We start from the raw sequence: 23,431 nt of genomic DNA, 5'->3' as shown, positions 1-23,431 counted from the left end.
GGTAGTAAAAAAGACCTACAAAACGAATGTATACAAGAAAAATAATATAATATTTCAGTGAGTACAATTTTACTGCAATAATCTGAAAATTTTTGACCATAAACACATAAATAAGGTACAACCAGAAATAATATTGATAAAGACGTCATGACTCACTCCGGGACTTTTTAAACCCTTCAACACAGGAGCGACCAACTTCGAGACACCCAAAGTTAGGGTGCCCCCCCTGGGGGCGGACACGGGGGGTGAAGTATGTGGAAAGACACACTATACACTACGAGTGGGAAAACTAAAATAAAAAATAATAATAGGATGGTCCGTTTAAGGTAAATTTGCAGGAAAATATTTTATAGCCCATGGACAGAGAGGTTTAATGTACGAAGATTAAGATGTTAGAAAATAGTTAAAAATAGGTAGGTGAGATCTATCATACCAAAAGAAGCACCCAGTGGTCCATGGTCCATATAATTAGGTGATAAGAACTAGAGGCAAGAAGGGTAAGCTGATAAATGGAACCTACCCCAGCTAGAACGTTAGATATAGAATATCACACTGCACTGCATTTTATATGGCCAACCAAATCTTCAGTATAGGGCCCCAGCAAGCTTCACAAGAGTTTGCTCTAAGTATAAAGTTGAAAGATAAAAATATAAACTGAAGCCATAAGTACAGCCAAGCTGGGGTTAAGAAACAGGGGTATTTTCAAATATTTTTATTAAGATATAAAAGATAAGAGTATACAAACACATAAGATCGTACAATAGTGAGTAGCCACAAAATAAGTATATAGCCAGCGCTAACAGTACGAGGCTATCGTAAAGAACAAAAATAGAACAAGTGAAAGTGTCCAAGATCCAGTAGCTCCACCGGATCGCTTTAATAAAATTTTCTACCATGGATCTGAGATAGACTGAGGGGGGAGTCCTACCATCAGGAGGTCCCCAAGTAGGGTGAATCATCCCCAGAACTGGGGAACAAAGACCACTCGAAGAGTTTTTGCCCTACTGTAGTATAGTTACAAGAGCAAACATAAAAAAAGACTATTAAAGTCAACCAACAAAAGAGAAAGGGAAAGAAGGAGGCAGAGGCAGAGGCAAGAAGAGGTAAAGAAGTGAAAGGAAGCAAGGAAGCACAGGGAGGGAATGGGGCAGCAGGCGACCCGGCGTCCCCAAGGGTTTTAAAGAGGAGGGGGTGTCCCTAGGTAAGAACTAATATTTAGACTATGGTACTAAGAGGTGGGGATCAAAATTTGGGGGTAGGAAGTGATCCACCCAAGGTTGCCAAATCCTACTGTGAAGTGGGAGTTTATCCAAAATAGTTGATTTTGCTATGGATCATGGCCTGGGAAACCCAATTTTTAGCTTCAGTGATATGCAAAGTCACAAATTTCCAGTTTCCTAGTCTGCTTTGCTGCTGTCACCACCTGTAAAAGGAGCCGTGTTTGGGATCGGGTAAACTTGTGGGGTACTAGATTCAATAAGGCAATCACTGGATCTGGAGGTAGAGTACTTTGTAGGAGCCTGGATAGGATATTAAAAATTTGCTTCCAGAATTCCGTCACCACCAAGCAGGCCCACCATATACGAAGGTGCGTGCCGGGCTCATTACAACCCCGGAAACAGTTTGGGGAATAGTTTGGTACAAATTTAGATATCCTGGCTGGAACCAAGTACCAGCGCATTAAAACTTTATAATTGGCCTCAGCTGCAATTATATTCTAAGTGGCATTTTTGGTATTGAGCCAAACTCTGCCCCAATCTTCAGGTTCAGGGTTAAGGGAGAGATCATGAGACCAAGAGCTAGTGTACAGCGGGGGAGAGTTCGGGATAGAGGAAAGATAGGAGTAGAGACAGGATATGATACCAGGAGAATGTGGGTCCGTTTGGCAAATTGTCTCAAAAGGAGTTAATTGACCTAGGTCAGTGCATGATTTAGTGGCCAATTGGACAAAGTGGGCTATTTGAAGGTATCGGAAACACTCTTTATGAGGGAGCTTAGTATTGGCTTTCAAGACTGGGAACTTTATGATTGCATTACCCGATACCAGGTCACATACTCTGATGAGGCCCCTTTGGGACCAGGCATCGAATAAGGCGGGATCCAAGTAAGCCGGGGTGAAACTTGGGTGGCCAATAAAGGAGAGTAAAGGGGAGTGAGGTGATTGTAGTTTATAAGTAGCCTTTACCTTGTCCCACAACCACAGTAAGTTAGATACAATCAGGGGGTGGGCATCTACAGTCTCGAGGCTAACCCACAAGGGCGTCTCAGTGGTCGCATGGTATAAGGCCAATTGGGCCAGTTGTGCTGCGTAAAAGTAAAGCCTGAGGTTAGGTACACCCAGGCCTCCTTGCGTCTTATGACGAAACAGGGTCTGTCTGGAGACTCTAGGCCTTGTTGACCCCCAGATATACTTGAAAATACGACTCTGCATAACACGATGGAAATACGGGGGAATCGCGACCGGGAGTACCCTAAAAAGATATAGCAACTTGGGCAGCAACGTAATTTTCACGGCCGCGATCCTACCCAACCATGAAACACAGAGTGGTTGCCAGGAGGCCATAAGGGATGTGAGGCTACGTAGCGCGGGGAGATAGTTTGAAACAGCTGGGCTGGGTCACTGGTAAGCTTAACTCCCAAGTATGGAATAGAGGATGTGGACCACTGAAAGGGATAATTTTTCCGCAAATTTTGAAAGGCTTCCAAGGGCAGAGACACGTTGAGGGCCTGTGACTTAGTTTGATTTACCTCCAGCCTGGAAATCTGAGCAAATTTATCCAAAAGGTGGAAGAGGTTCGGTAGTGAGGTGTGAGGTGAGGTAATAAACAAAAGGGCATCGTCAGCGAATAGACAAAGTTTGTGTGACATAGAGGCAATGTCCAAGCCTTTGATATTGGGGTCTGTTCTAATTAAGGACGCAAGGGGTTCTATGGCTAGGGCAAAGATTAACGGGGAAAGGGGACATCCCTGCCTGGTTCCACGTTTGATAGGGAATCTATCGGAAGCAAAGCCTGAGTATTTAACATATGCCTGTGGATGGGTGTAAAGGGCCTGTACCCACTGTAAGAAATGCGGGCCAAAGCCCCAACGCTGTAGTATATACTGCAAATATGGCCAGGATAACGTATCAAAAGCTTTTCGAATATCCAGCGAGAGGAGGTGCATTGGGATTTTACGAGATCTGGCGATATGTTGCAAAAGAACTACTCAACGTAAATTGTCGCTAGATTGCCGCCTAGGGATAAATCCCACTTGGTCCTTATGGACCAGGTTGCCAATGAAATGGTTAAGACGTAGGGCTAGTACTTTGGCTAATAGCTTGATATCAGTGTTTAAAAGGGATATGAGCCTATAATTAGACCAAAGCGTATTATCACTATTGGGTTTAGGGATCATTGATATAATTGCAGTCAACGTGTCTCTACCGAAGGATCCGTCCTTAAGGGGGCCAGGGTGTCAGCAAATTTTCTGTAGTATGAGTTAGAAAGGCCATCTGGGCCAGGTCGTTTATGTGGTTTCAAGGTTCGAATGGCATATAGTATTTCCTGCGAGGTGATCGGGGCTTCCATAACTTCCCGGCTAGTGTCGGATAGAGAGGGAATATGAAGATCTTGGAATAGGTAATAGGCAATTTCCTTGGCGCAAGGGGTGGTAGATTCATATAATTTAGCTAGTTTTTTGCTAAACTCAGACACTATTTTAACCGGATTGCTAGTGAGAGTATTTTTACCGACCTTCAACCGGACAGGTTTAAACGAACGCTCTGGGTTTCTAAGGCGTAAAGCTAGGAAGGTGTCAGGCTTGTTGGCCTTGATGTAAATATTGTGTTTGGAACTACGGATAGCTTTGTCAGCTGCTTCCGCCAAGAGCAGGTCTAGTTCTAATCTTGCTTTTTCCATGGTCGATCTATTATCGGCTGTCGGAGAAGCTTGAAACTGTAATAGGTATTTGTTATAGTTAGCCTCTAATTGTTGTGTTTTTAGGAGTTTATCCCTCTTAAGGTGTGTGGCGATAGAGATACATTTACCTCTAATCACAGGCTTATGCGCCTCCCAGAGGAGGATGGGGGATATACCCGGGGTGGCATTATGTTGAATATATTCAGCTAGGGCTACTTGGATGTCTAAACAAAATGATTGATTAGCTAGATGCTTATCACTAATACACCATGTCCTATCCGTAGATTGAGGGATCAAAGATGAAACTGTGTTAATGACAGCGCAATGGTCTGACCAGGAGATCGGGTGTATATGGGATTGGAGAAGTATTGGGGAGGATGTGACAGGTAAAAATATATGATCAATTCTGGAAAATGAATTATGAGGATTGGAATAAAATGGGAAATTTTTCCGAACCGGGTTGCATTCTCTCCAGGAATCAAGAAGTGGGGCCTGTTGCAGTAAAGTGCGAAAATGGGACAAAGTTGAACACTGTTCCGGGGTGTAAGGGGACTTATCCAAATGAGGGTGGATTACCAAGTTGGAGTCTCCACATACCAGCAGGGTACCCTTAGAGTGGGCCTTAATCGTTTGAAAAAGGTGGGAGAAGAAAGGAACAGGGTTTTTATTTGGGGCATAATAAGAAACGAGGGTAACTTCCGTACCTTGAAGGAGGCCGACCAGAATTATATAACGACCCTCCGGATCCCTAATTTCAGAGGTAAGGGTAAAGGGCAAAGAGCGGTGTAAAGCTAATAGAACTCCCCTCTGCTTAGTCGCCGCCGAGGCGGTATAAACTTGTGGATATTTATAGCTAAATGATTTAGGGGTGAGAGGAGAAATGGGTCTCTTGAAGCGCAACGATGCTTGCCCTCAAGGACGCAAAAGAGCGAAATGCTTTGACTCTCTTGCTAGGGGAGTTAAGCCCTTTAACATTCAATGACAAAATGTTCAGGGGGGCCATGTTCGTTCAGGGAGGAAGGAAGGCTTATATAACCTAGGGGTCACACAGGTCGCCCGGACAGGGGGGTAGAGAGGGAAAGGGGAGGGAAAAGAGGTAAAGGAGTGAAAAGAAAAAGAAGAGAGGTGGAATAAGAAAAAAAAAATTAACGTAAGGCGTATACATGAACCATCAAACTAGTATACCGTAAGTCAGACTAAAAACGCCCGATAAGAAAGGACACCGTCTCCCCAGCCCGAAACCAGGTCAGGCAGAGGGAGTACTGAACTGTAGGGGTGGGGGGGGCAGTGACAGTTCTCCACCGTGCACCGGGATATAGGTAAGATCAAGTTTGAGATCATTTTATGCAACCAACAAAGTAACCATAACATTTGAATGAATACATCTAACTAGCAAATATAAGTATAACATATACAGCTTAGGGAGGGATCCCTCCAGGGAGGGAAGAAGGGAGGAAGGGGCGGGAGGGAGTGAGGGAAAAGAAAAGGAAAAGGGGAAAAGGGAGGTGAAGTGTGATGGAAGGGAGGAAAAGGGGGAAGGGGAGAGAAAAAAGTTAACATGGTTACTGTTTTGCTAGTAGAGGACTATTAAACAACAAAAAATCACCAGACATCAGTAGGAACTCGTAACCTATTTGAATCCAACGCTGGAAGAAAGCAGGTTCCAGGAGCCCTCCAGGGGACAAAAGGGGTGTCATGGCCGATCAAAAACAGTTCAGCGGGGTACAAACACTTTAGGGCTGGCATAACTTGCTGCATTTGTGCACAAGGGGGTACCCTTGCGGATTGCGGATGGGGTCGGGAGATCGCGGGTGTCCCGTTTGGGGTAGCCACATAAGGATAAGGTCCCGGGCGGGTCGGGGTGCGTGGGAGGACACTGTCCAATTGTTGAACCGGAGGAGTCAGATGAAGTGATTCCAGCAGATTCTGGAGGGCCTCCGGCGTAGTGGCAATGTGTTGTGGTCCTTTGTGGAAAAATTGGAGAGCGAAGGGGAAGCGCCATGTATATTTATATTGATGCTGGGTGAGGATTTGCAGCTGCGGTTTCATGGTGCGGCGCTTTGCAATGGTGAGGGGGGCCAAATCTGTGAATAGTTGGTAAGAGTGTCCCTGGAAGGCGAGATTGTCTTTATTGCGAGCAGAGGCAAGGAGTTGTTCCTTTGTTTTGAAAAAGTGGAACTTAATAATTATATCACGAGGGGGACCGTCCACTTGACGGCGGGTAAGGGCCCTATGACTTCTGTCAAATTCTAAGCGTTCCACAGGGATCGAAGGCGAAAGTTCTTGGAACAAAGTCAGTGTAAATGCTTGCAAGTCATCCACTGATTCCGGGATACCCCGGAGGCGCAGGTTCGACCTGCGGGAACGATTCTCTGTGTCCTCAAGACGGGAGAGCAGCATGGCGTTCTCCTCACGGAGCGATAATTGTTCCTGCGTGTGTTCACGGAGAGTTAGCTCCATATCATCAGCCCGGGTCTCAAGATCTGCAGTCCTCTGACCAAGTTCCCTAATCTCCCGTGTTAGTTTGTTTGTGATTTGGTCAGAGGTCGTCTTAAGGGCTTTTTTGAGCATAGACTCCATATGTAATAAAAAGTCAGATTGCGACATACCTGAGGAGGACAAGTTGGAAGGGTCGCCTTGAGCAAGGGTGTTGTCCTCTTCCTAGTCGCTGTGCAGATCCGCCGAGTATGAGGGGCTGTCACACTGCTGTGCTAGAGCCTGTGCTTTCTCCGCCATCTTGGAGGAGGCCCGGGCGAGCACCTCTTTGATAGGTTTAGGCTTAGATTTGCCTCGGTGGCCGGTAAGGACCATCGCCGGATTGGCGCAACTGATGCCCGCTGTGGTCCCGTTAAATGAGAGGCTGAGATCCCGCTTCGGTGAGCAGATTAGGCCCTGGGAATACGGCGGAGAGTGCGGAGCTCTAGTGAGGAGCGTCCATCACGGTGAGCCTCGCGCATGCGCCCCCCTTGCCTCTAGTTCTTATCACCTAATTATATGGACCATGGACCACTGGGTGCTTCTTTTGGTATGATAGATCTCACCTACCTAGTTTTAACTATTTTCTAACATCTTAATCTTCGTACATTAAACCGCTCTGTCCATGGGCTATAAAATATTTTCCTGCAAATTTACCTTAAACGACCATCCTATTATTATTTTTTATTTTAGTTTTCCCACTCGTAGTGTATAGTGTGTCTTTCCACATACTTCACCCTCCGTGTCCGCCCCCAGGGGGGGCACCCTAACTTTGGGTGTCTCGAAGTTGGTCGCTCCTGTGTTGAAGGGTTTAAAAAGTCCCGGGGTGAGTCATGACGTCGTTATCAATATTATTTCTGGTTGTACCTTATTTATGTGTTTATGGTCATAAATTTTCAGATTATTGCAGTAAAATTGTACTCATTGAAATATTATATTATTTTTCTTGTATACATTAGATTTGTAGGTGACATTTCCTGAGGAAGCGGCGTTTTCAGTGCCGCGAAACCGGTCGAACTATACGTCAACTCTACATTTATGTAAAAAATCCCTTTTCACTGGGGACTTTTCAATCACCCTCTGTATAACACCTGTCCTTCTAATGGATTGAATATATTGTTGTTTGTCTTGATTTATGTGTATTTGTCTTTTTTACTACCTTTGTGTAGCTATTTATAATAAAATGTTATTGAATTATAATTCTAATGCTTATTTCTTGAATATTATCTGATACTGCAAGAGTCCCTACTGTTCCCACTAAATCTTTAGGAAATTTTCCCCCAGAGTCTTTTTCCTACTCTATGAGCTTTATGCTCCTTTGTTTTTTATGTGATGAGATATGTTTATCATATCAAGATGGGATATTTTTTACACATCAATTTTTATAAACACATGTAGTGTATTTTCAGAGTTGAAATGGTTAAACTTCTTGACAATAGAGTCATTCTAGTTAGGAGGAACATCTGTTGTTAATTACATTTTACTTAAAAGTAGATAAACAAGTTAGGATCACCTTTACATTGTAATATGCATTTAGTTTAAAATCATCTCACATATATGAAAAAATTGACGTTAAGAACAAATTTTATGTTGAAATTTTGACAAGGTTATTTGAAAGGTTGTATGGTTATAGTTAAATATGCTAAACATAATATGGAGAGAAAATATGAAACATATATTTCTGAAGTGACATTCATACTTCAAAGTATTTTACAACAAGTTACGTTTTATGAATTTAGGAATATTAAAGGGAATTTATATGACGGTAAAAGAAAAATGTATTAATTTGAGATCAAATATATTTTTTTATGGTATATGAAATAATAGGTTTACTGAAATCACTTTTCCTTATGTAGAATTAAAATTGAATCCACTTACCGAAGCAGAATTCAAAGAGGCCATTAAACAACTTAAGCCAGGCAAAAGCCCTGGGCCGGACGGCCTCACAGCCCCCTATTACAAAACCTTCTCTGATATATTAGCAAAACCCTACCTCAAAGCATTTAATTCACTAAACACAACAACACCACCCTTTCACAGGCTATTGGAAGCCCACATCACAATGATCCCAAAAAGCGCCAAAGACGCAACAGCGGTCACCAACTACAGACCGATTTCACTACTAGACGTTGACCTTAAACTATTCGCTAGAATCCTGGCGAACTGCCTCCTTCCTTTTCTCCCCACATTGATTGGCAATCATCAGGTAGGCTTTGTCCCTGGTTGAGAGGCCAGAGACAACACCATAAAAGCGATCAACCTTCATCACTGGTTAACATCTAATAAACAAAGAGGATTTTTTTTATCCCTGGATGCGGAGAAGGAGTTTGACAGGCTGGCCTGAGATTACTTAGGGGCGGTACTGCGCCACCTGGGCTTACCAGGCAGGCTATATAATATGATGATGTCTCTATACACCACCCCTACGGCAAGAATCAGGGTCAACGGCCAGCTGTCGGACGCCTTCCCCATCCAAAATGGAACGAGGCAGGGATGCCCTCTCTCCCCTATTCTTTTCATCCTGACACTTGAACCGCTATTACGACGCCTCCAAGCAAACGACGATATCAAGGGAGTACACGTGGCGGGACACACCTACAAACTAGCGGCATTTGCCGATGATATCCTCCTATTCCTTAAGGACCCACTCACATCTATCCCCAACTTACTGAAAGATTTTGACTTGTTCAACCGACTATCTAACCTTAAAATAAACTCCAAATCTAATGCCCTGAATATCTCCCTCCCTCCAGACACAGTCATACAATGTCAGGAGAACTTCCCATTTTCCTGGAAGAGGGACTCAATTACATATCTGGGTATCCAGCTCCCCACTCACTTATCTGATTTATTCTCAAAAAAATTTCTCCCTCTAGTTCACACAATAGCAGAAGACCTACGCAGATGGGACAAACCCCAATTTTCGTGGTTTGGTCGTGCGGCCATTTTAAAGATGAACGTTCTCCCACATTTTCTCTACTTGCTACAGACAATCCCTATCGCGATCCCCGACTCGTTCTTCCAATGCATCAAACGCCTATCCCAACAATTCCTTTGGAAGCATAAGCAACCAAGGATAAGCTTTTCCCAGCTCACAAAGCCCAAACACCTGGGTGGCATCGGCCTTCCAAATCTACGATATTACTCCCTTGCTTGCCATTTGGGTAGAATCGTAGATTGGGCTACCCATGAGAAGTCCAAGGGTTGGGTCCATCTTGAGAGCCGAGCCTCAAACCTACCCCTTAAAACTTTACCGTGGATTCTCCCTCCCCACATACCTAAGGGAGCTAAAGAGCATCCCCTAGTAGCAGCCACCCTGAAGAGCTTCAAGATAGCCTGCAAACAATTTCAACTATCATCGAACCCAGGTCCGCTCACGCCGATTCACATGAACCCGGCTTTTGCTCCTGGCATGAATGATTGTTTTTTGAAGTCGGACTGGCCTCTTGAAGACATACAAGCTCATCACTTCTACCAGGGTGGTCAGCTACTAGACTATGATGGCCTCCCTGTCAGACCCGACGGAGAGCCCCTCCCGTTCTGGTCGTACTTTCAGATCCGTCACTTTCTTAGAGCGTCCAACCATGAGGGAGCTTTGTCACGGAACCGGACCCCGTTTGAGACTCTCTGCTCCCAAGTTACTCCACAACAACACCTGATATCGACTATACACACTATGCTTTTCTGGCAGAGTTCTCCGAAAGACGGCTGGGCCTGCCCTGCCTGGGAGAGAGAGTTGCAAACGGACTTTTCAGAAGCTGAATGGGAAAGCATTTTGATCACCACACACAAGGGATCCTTAAATGTACATACACAAGAAAATAACTACAAAATTCTATCCAGGTGGTATCGTACACCGACACGCCTACACAAATTTAATGCAGCAATTTCGGAGACCTGCTGGAGATGTCAGTCGGAACTGGGGGTCTTTCATTCACATTTGGTGGTCATGCCCCAAAATCCAGACCTTCTGGACTCAGATCCACGCATTAACCTCCCGAATCACAAACCAGCAAATTGAATTTACACCGGCCACGCTCCTTCTCCACCTCTCCTCCACATCTAACTCCTCTTACAGAAAGTCTTTGGGCCTACATATGCTTAACGCAGCCAAGCTGTGCATACCGGTACATTGGGGATCTACAGAGATTCCGACTATCTCAGAATGGCTAAATAGAGTGGGAAAGATAGCGGAAATGGAGGAGCTTATCCATATTGCTCGAGACTCGCCCCACAAATATGCCCATACTTGGGACCGTTGGACCCAATTCCGTTCTTCTGCTGAATTCGGGGCCCTTACAAACCCGGTCACACATAACTCCAGGAATACTCATACCTCTGAGCAAAATTGATCCTATACACCTTTCCGAAGGTGGCACGTCCAGGACCAGATGGGTCCTCTCATACCAGCCCCGAAAATACGAGGGGTGCCCACATTCGTAGATGGGACTACCATACCTATCCCCTATCAACGGTTTGTCTCGGGGGAGTCAGTGGGCGGATCGTGAAGGTCCTCGCCCCTCCCCCTACCTTCCTCTCCTTGTCCTTCCTTAGGTACCCCTCCTCTCCCTTACCCCTATCCCCTCCCCCATCCCTTACATTTCCCCCCGACTGTTACCCACATACCCGAAGACTTGACACCAGACACATACCCCCCGCGCCCTTACATTGAAGACCGTCATAGACGAGACTCTTACTAGGAAAAAATTTTGATGACACCATTCGCGCACGATGCCCAGGAGAGACCGCCTTGTGATACAGGATGGACCAATTTGACCCTATTCAGGTAAAGCGCCACAGCGTTTTCTCCTTCCACTGATGGAACGACTCAGTGATAACGCGAAGGCAGACACATAGGGTACTTCTTCCTTACGCCCTCCCCTTTGAAATTTATATCCCCCATTTCTTCAACTGAGTTCTTGGGGTAAGGAGATTTTTCTAGTTAAGGTGTTCTAATTGCTTAACAGATCACATACCTAGTAACATGTTTACTAAAAAAAAATTTTTTATTTCTCAATGTTTGGGATATCTGTTTGTTACCTATCTGATTGTAAATCTGGCATACTCTGAAATGCAATGTGTATTTTCCCTTTTCTTTTATGAAAAATAAAAACTTTTATGGAAAAAAAAAAAAAATTGAGAATACCGTATATTAAATTCAATTATCCTAAGATCTATAAGGATTTTTGGATACAAATGTGATGCGCTTGAAAATGAATTTAGATAAGAAAATTATATAGATTGTTTAACCAATCATTTTGAGAGGGACATTTTTCTTTAATCTAATATCCATCTATTAACAAATATTAACAACTTAATGAATGGATTGGGTCTTTGAGAATAATTGACTTTCATATATGTATATATATATATACATATATTCTAAATATAAAAAAAATAGAAATCTATATATTGTAAAGGTATATATTATTTGTCTGAAGCTTCAAAATTCTAGGAACGTTTAATTAGACTTTTTAAGATAAGGTGGGGGTCAGATTTTAGGAGTAAAAAGCTAGTGAGAGAAGCTTTTGAAGGCAGATGCTGACACAGGAAACTTGGAAGGAAGCTGACAAACCTTCTCACACAAGCCACACTTACAACGATACATTTATAGAATCTCCATTTCAAGAATAAGAAATTTATTAATGCTATTTTTATCTTCTATATTTTGACATTGTTTTTGTAACATTTTGCTATTTTATTATTGAACCAATTTTGGAGTTTTTTACACGAGAACTGAACTGATTTTCTTGGAACTTTCCTCATCAATATGAATTATTAAATATTGATTATTAATACAGTAATATATAGATTTATAACAACCAGATACTTAACCACTTCAGCCCCCGGAAGATTTCCCCCCCCCCTTCCTGAGCAGAGCACTTTTTACAATTCGGCACTGCGTTGCTTTAAATGACAATTGCAATTGTCATGCAATGCTGCCCTCAAACAAATTTTGTGTCTTTTTTTCCCCACAAATAGAGCTTTCTTTTTGTGGTATTTGATCACCTCTTCGGTTTTTATTTTTTGCGCTATAAACAAAAAAGAGAGCGTCAATTTTGAAAAAAAAAAAATATCTTTTACTGTTTGCTATAATAAATATCCCCAAATAGAAAAAAAAATAAAAAATACTCATCAGAGTAGGCCAATATATATTCTTCTACATATTTTTAGTAAAAAAAAAATAAAAAAAAAATCGCAAAAAGTGTATATTGATTGGTTTGCGCAAATGTTATAGTGTCTACAAACTATGGGAAAGATTTATGGCATTTTTTTTACTAGTAATGGTAGTGATCTGCGATTTTTAGCGGTACTGCGACATTTTGCGATGGATAGAGCAGACACTTTTGACACATTTTTGGGACCATTGGCATTTATACAGCGATCAGTGCTATAAAAAATAAATGTGTAAATGTCACTGGCAGGGAAGGGGTTAACACTAGGGGGCAATCAAGCGGTTAAGTGTGTTCCCTCAGAATGTTCTAACTGTATGGGGATGGGAGTGACTAGGAGAGGAGACATATTGTTTTTCCTGCTTAGTAGGAACAAATGATATGTTTCCTCTTCCCTGACAGCACAGGAATTTGTGTGTTTACACACAAAAATCCCCTTGCTGGTGCTTGTGTGTGCGCCCTCTGGTGCCCAGAAATGAGAAGGAAGTACCCGTACAGGGTTTCGCCCAGGGGAGCCATTCTGCCACAGTATATCTGCGTTAGACATGAGCAAAAGGAAAAAAATTGTTTTGTTTAGTTTCGTTTTAATTTGTTAATTCATTAATTTCGTTTAGTTATATTCGTTAACTTCCTTAAATTCGTTTTCGGAATTCATTTAGTTTTCTACCGAATTCGAAAAATCGGCCACATTCTAAAATATTTCAACCAAATTCGAAAATATTTCTATCGGATTCTAAATGATTTCAACATGATTCGACATTATTTCAACCACATTCGAAAATATTTTGTGACCCGACTTTAGGGCCATGTATCTCGGGGTCACTTGGTGCTAGACACTTCAAATTTGGATATGTTGTAGTGCTATTATTATTGTGTTTGCATACCACATTTGGGGTTTCTAGCTATAAGTGACCCCGAGATATGTGGCCCCAAAATCGGGTCGCAAAATGTTATTCTCTGCTCTAATAACTAATAACATTTTGCGACCCGATTTTGGGGCCACATATCTCGGGGTCACTTATAGCTAGAAACCCCAAATCTGGTATGCAAACACAATAATACTAGCTCTACAACATATCCAAATTTGGAGTTTCTAGCACCAAGTGACCCCGAGATACATGGCCCTAAAGTCGGGTCACAAAATATTTTCGAATGTGGTTGAAATAATGTCGAATCATGTTGAAATCATTTCAAATGCAGTTGAAATCATTTCGAATCATGTCAAATTCATTCGAATTCATTCGTTATATTTCTTTCGTATTCGTTGTAATTTGTTATTTTTTTATTCGGACATTCGGATGCATCCGATTGTCCGAAAGATGCAAAATTCGGCCGAATTTCGATTCGTTACGAAACTAATTGCACAAGCCTAAAGCCTGCGTGAGCCGGTCAGGAATCGGTTAAATGAAGCCTAGGTATGAGATCCAATCTGCTACAAATAAAGGAATATATTTAATAGTGAAGCAGAATATCATTCTATTATTTGTATATCAGCTTTTTATCTTTTTTTTTTATCTTCAAGCCATCTCTTTTTGGTAAAACATAGAACTAAGTATTGTTTTAAAAATGTTTTATGATGAAACAGACATACACACAATTAAATGAATAGAACGCCTTACATATTTCATTTTTTTAAATATATTAAAAATAGGTCTTACCTCTCTAGTTTATAGGTCCAATATTTTTACAGGTATTGTTCAAATTATCTTTGCCTTCCAAAGCAGATCTTGTTGAAGGACACCACTAAAATTAAAATCAGAAAATGGATCATCATATTCTTAGCAAAAGACAATTATGAAGATGTTTGTTGGCCTAATCAGTTGCAAATTTTCCTTCTGCAAATTAATATAATGTGCTAGTATGCATTGCACATTATGTAAGACTTACCTTGAAACTAATTCCTCCAGTGGTGTGTTTTCACTACTGACAGGGCTTCCATCTTCCCCTGGTCTTTCTTCTGGGTCTGTGGGCTCCGGGCACTTGAATGGCCGAGCCGCAATAATGTCACTGCTGCGCATGCGCAGGAGTCACAGCTGTGGCACAGAGCTCTGAAGGAACGGCATGAGCTTTCCATTTCTTCAGAGTGCATGCGTCTAATGTCACACATAACATTTAGGAGATATTCATTTTACCAATAAGTAATCTTTCATGTAGGTGAAAATCACAGAGGAAAGTTTACTGACACTTAAATATATACATATTACTGAATCTGACCACAGAGTCCTAAATATCTATTTTGTTCAAACCTCTTTCTCAGGGGAAGAAACTTTATAATTTAATGTTTTGGCAAAATGTGAATCATGTTCATTTTACAATATTATAATAATATCAAATTTTACTACCTATTATGTAGCAGGCCATAGCTATCCAGTGGGGTAATCTTGGGAGTCCAGACATGGGAGACTCATCTTTACCCGACAGGGATGTCAAGTCCATCTAGCACTCAGATAGCCTCCTGCGGAGGGTGGTGGAGAGGTGCCACCCCCGTGGTTCTTGGATATAACGGCCATTTGGCCCATTTAGCCATATGAATGTGCATAGAATCCATAATTGTATGGTGAATCCGCTCCATGAGGCGGATAGCTTCCATCCTACGGAGGACCTGCGGCCAGGGAATTATATGTGAGCGCCAGTGAAGTGCAATAGTCCAGTGAATGGCGCAAAATAGCGTATTGATCAACCTTTGCGAGGACTGGGGTATACCTGGTATCGGGGCAAACAACAAGCAGTGCGCAGGTGTTAAATCAACGATAGACCCTACAATGGATGATACAGTGGTGGAGACCTGATCCCAAATAAACTGGAGTTGAGGGCAACTCCAAAAGGTATGGAGCAAGGTGCCCGCAGTAGGGCATCCCCTAAAACAGAGGTCAGGGACCAAGGGGAAAAACTTGTGAACCTTATCTGGGGTGAGGTACCACCGCATATGTAGTTTCACCACAGTGTCCTTTACAGCCATCAATCTGGAGCATCTATGCATATTCAGAAGCATATCCTGCCAGTCTTCAGATGAGAACTCTGTGGCTAGATCGGTTTCCCATAAACACATAGCCCTAGATTTCTCAGGTTGTTGGGATTCGATAAGATACTTATATATGGTTGAGAAAATACCCCTATCCCTGGAGTGACGATAGCATATAGATTCAAATTGTGCACTAGTGGGGACATGGGTGGGTCTATAGTGTGATTGAAAGAAATGGCGAATTTGAAGGAATTTATAAAATTCCCCCCTTGGTATCTCATGTTGTGACTGGAGTTGCGAAAAGGAGGCGAAGGCGACTCCATGGTTACACAGAGCCTGTAAGGTGACCAAAGACTTCTGGATCCACCAACGGAAGGTGCCAGGAGATTCAAAAGCAAAGGGGAATCTCCTATCACCTAGAAATGATGCCAATCGGGGTCTATCAGGACGTAGTTTAAATTTGAGCTGGTAAAGTGACCAAAGATAAAAAGAGCTACTCACAATAGTGTTAAGGGGAGCCAGGTCACCCGGCTTCAGCCCCTCTTGCCACAGGATGCCTGGGAGGAAATATGGGCGCAATGACTGAGTTTCAAACTGCAGCCAAGGTACCTCAACCATGGGGGCATGCCATTGTGCCGTTTGGGCTAGCCTAGCTGCTAAATAATACAGCCACACATCTGGTAGGCCCAGGCCACCCTGCAGCAGAGGTCAATGCATCAGGGGTCTCCCGAATCTGGGTCTCTTACCCTGCCATATAAAGGCGTTAATATCACGCTGTAACGCGGTAAGGGTTTGGCGGGGGACATACAAAGGGAGAGCCCTAAGAAATACAACAGTTTCTGCAAAATCGACATTTTGACAGCTACTACTCTACCTATGAAGGGGATCCGGTTCGTCGACCACAGTCTCAACCATCTCCTGACTGTAAGAAAGGCTGGGGGAAAGTCGGCACTGTAAATGTCTTTTAAGGACGGGGCTAGGTGAACCCCAAGATATTGTAACGTGTGATTAGATAAGGAAAGTCCGAATGAGTTGTGAAGGTTAGATATCTCTGGGGGCGTGAAATTGATAGGAAGGGCAGAACATTTGGACAGATTAACACTAGTCCCGAGAGCTTCTGAAAGGAGCGCAACAGCTCGAGAAGATTGGGGAGTGCTATCAGAGGGTTGGGTAAGAACAGAAGGACGTCCTCCGCATAGAGGCTTATCTTATACTCCCCTTCCTCCTTCAAGTACCCCCCTATGTTTGGATTGGCTATGATTGCCCTTGCCAAGGGCTCCAAAGCCAGGGCGAATATCAGAGGGAAAAGGGGACAACCCTGTCGGGTACCTCTGCCTAAAGAAAAAAAATCTGATGAACTACCCGGGAGTTTAATTCTAGTCTGGGGTCTATGATACAATGCCTTAAACCCATTCACAAATTCACCCACAAACCCAAATTTGGCTAAAATCTGATCTAAATACGGCCATAGGACACTGTTAAATGCCTTTTGGATATCCAACCCCAAAATCAAAACTTTGCGAGAGAAAAGGTTTGCATCTTGAATGATATTCGTGGCCAATCTAATGTTATCGGTGATCTGCCTATTGGGGATAAAACCAGTTTGTTCTGGGCCTACCAGGGTGCTAATAATGGGGGCCAATCTATTTGCCAAAATCTTTCCTAAAATTTTAATGTCATTGTTTAAAACCGAAATAGGCCTATAGTTTTGGGGCAAGGAGTGGTCCTTATGCGGTTTGGGGAGCAATGTCATATTGGCGCGCAACATTTCATCTGGGAGTTTCTGCCCGTGTAACGTCTGGTTAATAAGTTTTGTCAATTTTGGGGCCAGGATCTGAGAAAACTTTTTGTAATATAAAGAGGTGTAACCATCTGGGCCAGGGGCGGTAGAAGATTTGAGAGTCTTAATAGTGGTCAGAACCTCTTGGTCGGTGCATGGGGCATTTAAAGTATTCAATTGTGATTCCGAAAGAGATGGGAGAGGTACAGAATCCAATCATTGGCCCATATCATTGGGTTCTGGCTGCGAGGGGGGGATAACAGATTTTGGTAGAAGGAAGAAAAAATTTGCAGTACTTCACTAGGGTGAGTGACCATATGGCCGGAGCTATTTTGTAATTTGTAGACATGGGCAGGCTGTATGGACTGATGAAGTTTACGAGAGAACATGCCCGAGGCTGCATTACTGTGTAGTAGAAACCTAGCTTTGGACCAGCGAAGCGATTTCTCTGTGTGTTCTGAGAGTATAGTGTCCAACTCAGCTCTCTTTTGATTAATTAGTAGGAGGGTATCCGGAGAATGTGTTTGGGTATGGGTCTGGTAAAGTGTACGGAGATCACGGGTGAGGGACTGAATCATTGCAATTTTCTGTTTTTTTCCTAGTGACTGTGATCTCAATTAAGTGGCCACGAAGAACCGCTTTATGAGCAGTCCATAGAACTTGGGGGGAGATACCAGCAGTATCGTTAATAATAAAATAATCTTCTAGGTGACCAGCAATATGGGTGTAAGTATCTGGGTCTGACAACAAGGAGTCATTCAGCCTCCAAGAAGCTAACATAGGGGAAAGACCAACATGTGAGGTATGGAAGGCCACTACTTGGTGATCCGACCAGGGGCAGGGGTGGATAGTCGTGAGAGCTGAATTGGCCAATAAAACAGGAGATGCAAAAATGTAGTCTAATCTTGTGTAACTATCATGGGGGTGGGAGTAATGCATATATTCCCTAGCGCCAATGTTCAGAACCCTCCAGGTGTCAATAAGATGTAGTCTGTCCAATGATTTTGTGAGGAATTTAGGGAACGCTTTAGCACTATGTGTGATTTTTCTCCTATCCTCTGAGGGGTTAGCTACTAAGTTAAAATCTCCCCCCACAATCAGATGGGGAGAGATGTATCTATCCAAGGTATTTAAAAACAGATTATAGAAAGCGCCTTACGCTGTATTCGGGGCGTACAAATTGGCAATCATCACAGCCTTACCCTGTAACATACCCTGGATAATAAGGAATCTGCTATCAGGGTCCCTATACACGTGAGAAGGTTCAAACTGAATAGTATTACAAACAAAAATTGCAACTCCTCTGGCCCTGGACTCAAACGTGGTACTGTAGTGCAATTTGTAGGATTTATCAAAAAATTTAGGGCAAGCCACTGATGAGAAATGAGTCTCTTGCAGTAGGATAATGTCCACACCAATTTGTTTATAGTAGCGGAAGGCCTTCCTCCGTTTCTGGGGGGAATTAAAGCCCCTCACATTATGTGAAATAATATGGAGACCCATGTAATCTGTTAGTTAGTAGCGCATCTATAAGAAGCCTACGAGGAAAGCCTGCTACCCCATACCAGAGTCCAGTGCCAGAGGAGCCCCCAGTATACACTGCAAAGCATAATATTGTAAGTTTAAGGCCATGACAAGACCTCCCCAAATCAGAAGATCTAAATACTCTTAACATATACTCCCACAGATGATATCTAGCAGTGAAGTCAGCATAACATAAAAACAAAGAAACAAAAAGATAACTTAAAGCTCTATGGAGTCTGGGTGGGAATCCCATCCAGACCAAAATATTGTAAACACAGGGCCCTTCGGCCCAACTTCCACCTGCTCCACACACTCCCCACCGCAGGGGCGGATAGGTAAAAAGAGGGTACGGCGGGTATGGTCCACAGTTTCAGGGTCCAAACCAAAAAAAAGAAGGGGAGGAACCCCAGTCCAATGGGACAGTTAGGGAAAAAGTCAAAGAAAGGGGATCATGCAGGGAGTGGTGGACAAGTATGGAGGGGGGGGGGGGGAACGCGGCTCACAATACCAGAAGAGAAAAGAATAGAAAACAAAAAAAAATAAAAAAATCTTTCCTCTCCGCCTCTGGGGACCGGGAGAATCCAGGATACAAACTTAGCCATGTCCAAGCAGGGTAGATGAGAATGGGGAATCAAGTATGCCATGAGTGACCAGTAGTTGATCCAGGAACGGTAGCAACAAGGGATTTCTGGATGCACTGTAGCCCGGTCAGATGTCAGGCAATGGATGCAGCCTGCGAGAACGCCTATCCCTCTGAGGCGATGGTGTGGCCCAAATGGGGGATGGACATGATGTTGTGGGGTGCCAGGGTGTTTGCTGCCGCTCCAACAGTCCCAGCTTCACTAAGATTTCTCTGCCTTCTGCGACTGTGGTGGCGATGTGAGTGGATCCATTGTGTGGTATGATCAATTTAAATGGGAAACCCCATCGATAGCGTATCTGCGCTGACTGCAGGGTAGAGGTAATGTCTCTCATCCTCCTCCGTTTATCCACTGTAGCTGGTGCTATGTCCAGATAGATCTGTATGGAGGCCCCATCCAGTTGAATGCGTGGTGTGTTACGAGAAGCTCGGAGGATTTCCTCTTTGATAAGGAAGTCCTTAAGGCATTAAACAATGTCCCTGGGGGGTTTCTCCGGGGGGGGGGGGGTTTAGGTCTCAGCGCCCTATGCAGGCCGTCACATGTAAAGGATTCTTTGGGTTGGTTCGGTAGCAGGAGTTGGAACAACCTAACGATTGTAGTAGGGAGGTCGGTCACCGTTTCGGGGATCCCCCGCACCCTAACGTTGTTCCTCCTGTTGCGGTTTTCCAGGTCCTCCAAATGGTTTTGAAGCTGGACAACCGTATCCCCCAGTAACTCATGATCTTTCCGGAGATCTGTATAGGCTAGGTGAAGTTCGTCATGTTTTACTTCAAGGAGATCTGTCCTACTTCCCAGGGCCGCCATCTCTTGGGACAGTGTGCTAGTAGACTTGTGTAGTTCCGCTTGGAACTTCCTGGCCAGCCTGTCATACATGTTAGCTAGACTGTCTTCCAAGTCTGCCTTAGTTAGGTGTGCGTCCCCAGTACCTTTAGGGGAGCCCACCGACCGCGAGGCATCCGCGTCCGTGTAGGCCTGGGCGCCATCTTGGGACATCTCCTGTCTTTCGGTGGCCCGCAAAAGATAGGTAGTAAGGGAGCGTTGAGCGGTTTTCCGCTTGCCTTTCTTGGACGTCGGCATGCACGAGTGGTCCCGCAGGAGAGATATGTTGTTCGTGGGCCGGTAGTCGGTCGGAATCGTCCTGGGGAGTGCTATAGATTCCCCGTCGTCCCCGGAGCTCCTAGGCTTAGCTGCTTGCTCGTTCCGAGCCACGCATGTGCCCCCCCAGGTCTTCAATTATTAAATAATAAGTACATTCAAAACTGTAATTGAATGTTTCACTTTTATAAAGCATTTTTTCTTTAGACTACCAAAGAACATGATTAGATTACATTAACACAGAATTCAATAATAATAATTATAATAGTAATAATAATAATAATTTATTATTATTTAAAAAAATAATAAAAAATATTATTTAAAATACCAACGTACTGCATTTTAGAAAATCCAATAAATCCTTAACCACTTCAATACCCGGCCATAGTCATATGACGGCCACAGATGGGATCGCCTATCCTGGGTGGACGTCATATGACAGCATCCGTATTTCGCAGCTCCTGCGGGCCCCCGGGCGCCCGCAGTGCGGTGATCATGGATGAGGTGTGTCCCTCGGACACAGCCCATCCCCGATCTGTGTGGTTGCCAGCCCCATCCCCCCCGATACATGTGACCGGCCGTGTCCAATCACAGCCGGTCACATGTACTGTGCCATTACAGAGCTCGTGCACACACCTGGGGCGTGTGCAGAGCGGCGATCAGGGATGTGGCTTGTCACCCTGACACAGCCCAACCCCAATAGCAGTAAAGAGTCCAATCACAGCCGGTCACAGAATGTAAACAAACCGCGGTAACGAGATGTTACCGGGTTCTCCTCCTCACACACTGATCGTGTGTGAGGAAGAGATTACGGTAACATCTCGTTACCACCTAGTGTACACCAACACACACTGATTACCCCCACCTATCAAAGTATCTGTCATCACCCATCACAGCCCATCTGAGTACCCGAGTACCTGTCAGCCCATCTGAGTACCCGAGTACCTGTCAGCCCATCTGAGTACCCGAGTACCTGTCAGCCCATCTGAGTACCCGAGTACCTGTCCCAGCCCATCTGAGTACCTGTCCCAGCCCATCTGAGTACCCGAGTACCTGTCCCAGCCCATCTGAGTACCCGAGTACCTGAGTACCTGTCAGCCCATCTGAGTACCCGAGTACTTGAGTACCTGTCACAGCCCATCTGAGTACCTGTCACAGTCCATCTGAGTATCCGTGTACCTGAGCATCTGTCAGCCCATCCAAGTACCTGAGCACCTGTCAGCCCATATGAGTACCCGAGTACCTGTCCCAGCCCTTCTGAGTACCCGAGTATCTGAGTACCTGTCCCAGCCCATCTGAGTACTCGAGTACCTGTCCCAGCCCATCTGAGTACCTGAGTACCTGAGTACCTGTCACAGCCCATCTGAGTACCTGTCACAACCCATCTGAGTACCCGTCGTAGCCCATTTGAGTACCTGAGTACCTGTCACAATCCATCTGAGTACCTGAGTACCTGTCCCAGCCCATCTGAGTACCTGAGTACTTGTCACAGCCCATCTGAGTACCCGAGTACCTGAGTACCTGTCACAACCCATCTGAGTACCCGAGTACCTGAGTACCTGTCACAGTCTGAGTACCTGTCACAGTCCATCTGAGTACCCGAGTACCTGAATACCTGTCACAGTCCATCTGAGTACCTGAGTACCTGTCACAGTTCATCTGAGTAACAGAGTACCTGTCACCAGCCCATCAGAGTAACAGAGTACCTGTCACCAGCCCGTCGGAGTAACAGAGTACCTGTCACCAGCCCTTGGAGTACCCGAGTACCTATCACCAAGCCGTCGGAGTACCCGAGTACCTGTCACCAGCCCGTCGGAGTAACAGAGTACCTGTCACCAGCCTGTCAGAGTAACAGAGTACCTGTCACCAGCCCATCAGAGAACAGAGTACCTGTCACCAGCCCATCAGAGTAACAGAGTACCTGTCACCAGCCCGTCGGAGTACAGAGTACCTGTCACCAGCCCGTGGAGTACCCAAGTACCTATCACCAAGCCGTCGGAGTACCTGTCACCAGCCCGTTAGAGTACCCGAGCACCTGTCACCAGCCTGTCGGAGTCCCCGAGTGCCTGTCACCAGCCCGTCGGAGTAACGAAGTACCTGTCGCCAGCCTGTCAGAGTACCCGAGTACCTATTGCAGCCATGCCTCATACAAATATACATTTGAGTGTTTTCTTTTCAAAAATGGGTCATTTTCTGGGTAATTCCATTGTCCTGGTGCTCCAGGACCTTCAAAAGTGTGATAGGTAGGGAATGAAATGAGATGTGTATATATGCTCCTATTATGCCTGAAGGTACCACTTCCATGATGGACCTCTGTATATGGCCAGGCTGTGTAAAAGTCTCACACATGTGGTATTGCAATACTCAGGAGGAGTAGCAGAGTGTATTTTGGGGTGTAATTTTTGCTATATACATGCTATGTGTTAGAAATATCTTATAAATGGACAACTTTTTGTAAAAAAAAAAAAAAAAAAAAGATTTTAATGTTCTTTCCACGTTTTCTGAAGACTTATGTAAAAAAATTAACCGTTCAAAAGACTCATAAATGCTTCATAGAATATACTTTGGTGTGTTGTTTTCAAAATGGGGTCATTTGTGGGTAATTCCATTGTTTCTGGTGCTCCAGGGCCTTCACAAATGTAATAGGTCAGTGATGGCGAACCTTGGCGCCCCAGATGTTTTGGAACTACATTTCCCATGATGCTCATGCACTCTGCAGTGTAGTTGAGCATCATGGGAAATGTAGTTCCAAAACATCCTGGGGCGCCAAGGTTCGCCATCACTGTAATAGGTCATTAGGTGTCATTTATGCTCCTAGAACCCCTGACGGCACTCCCTGCATGTTGGGCCTTTGTATGTGGACACGCTGTGTAAAAGTCACC

General features: G+C 44.2%; 1 protein-coding gene across 2 annotated transcripts in view; it reads right to left on the bottom strand.

Moving 5' to 3' along the window:
• LOC144000353 (uromodulin-like) overlaps positions 1-23,431 on the bottom strand; it is a 206,572-nt gene that overhangs the window by 12,842 nt on the left and 170,299 nt on the right. For both annotated transcript variants that reach the window (XM_077494143.1, XM_077494144.1), the window contains one exon: positions 14,206-14,290. In XM_077494143.1, coding sequence (XP_077350269.1) covers positions 14,210-14,290 — 81 coding nt within the window. In that variant the 3' untranslated portion in view covers positions 14,206-14,209. The remainder of the gene's footprint in view (positions 1-14,205; positions 14,291-23,431) is intronic.

This window comes from Lithobates pipiens, unplaced genomic scaffold (assembly GCF_037356315.1).
Source record: "Lithobates pipiens isolate NorthernLeopardFrog02 unplaced genomic scaffold, aLitPip1_a1.2 Scaffold_22, whole genome shotgun sequence".
Lineage (NCBI taxonomy): Eukaryota > Metazoa > Chordata > Amphibia > Anura > Ranidae > Lithobates > Lithobates pipiens.
This window is presented reverse-complemented; position numbering and strand designations above follow the sequence as displayed.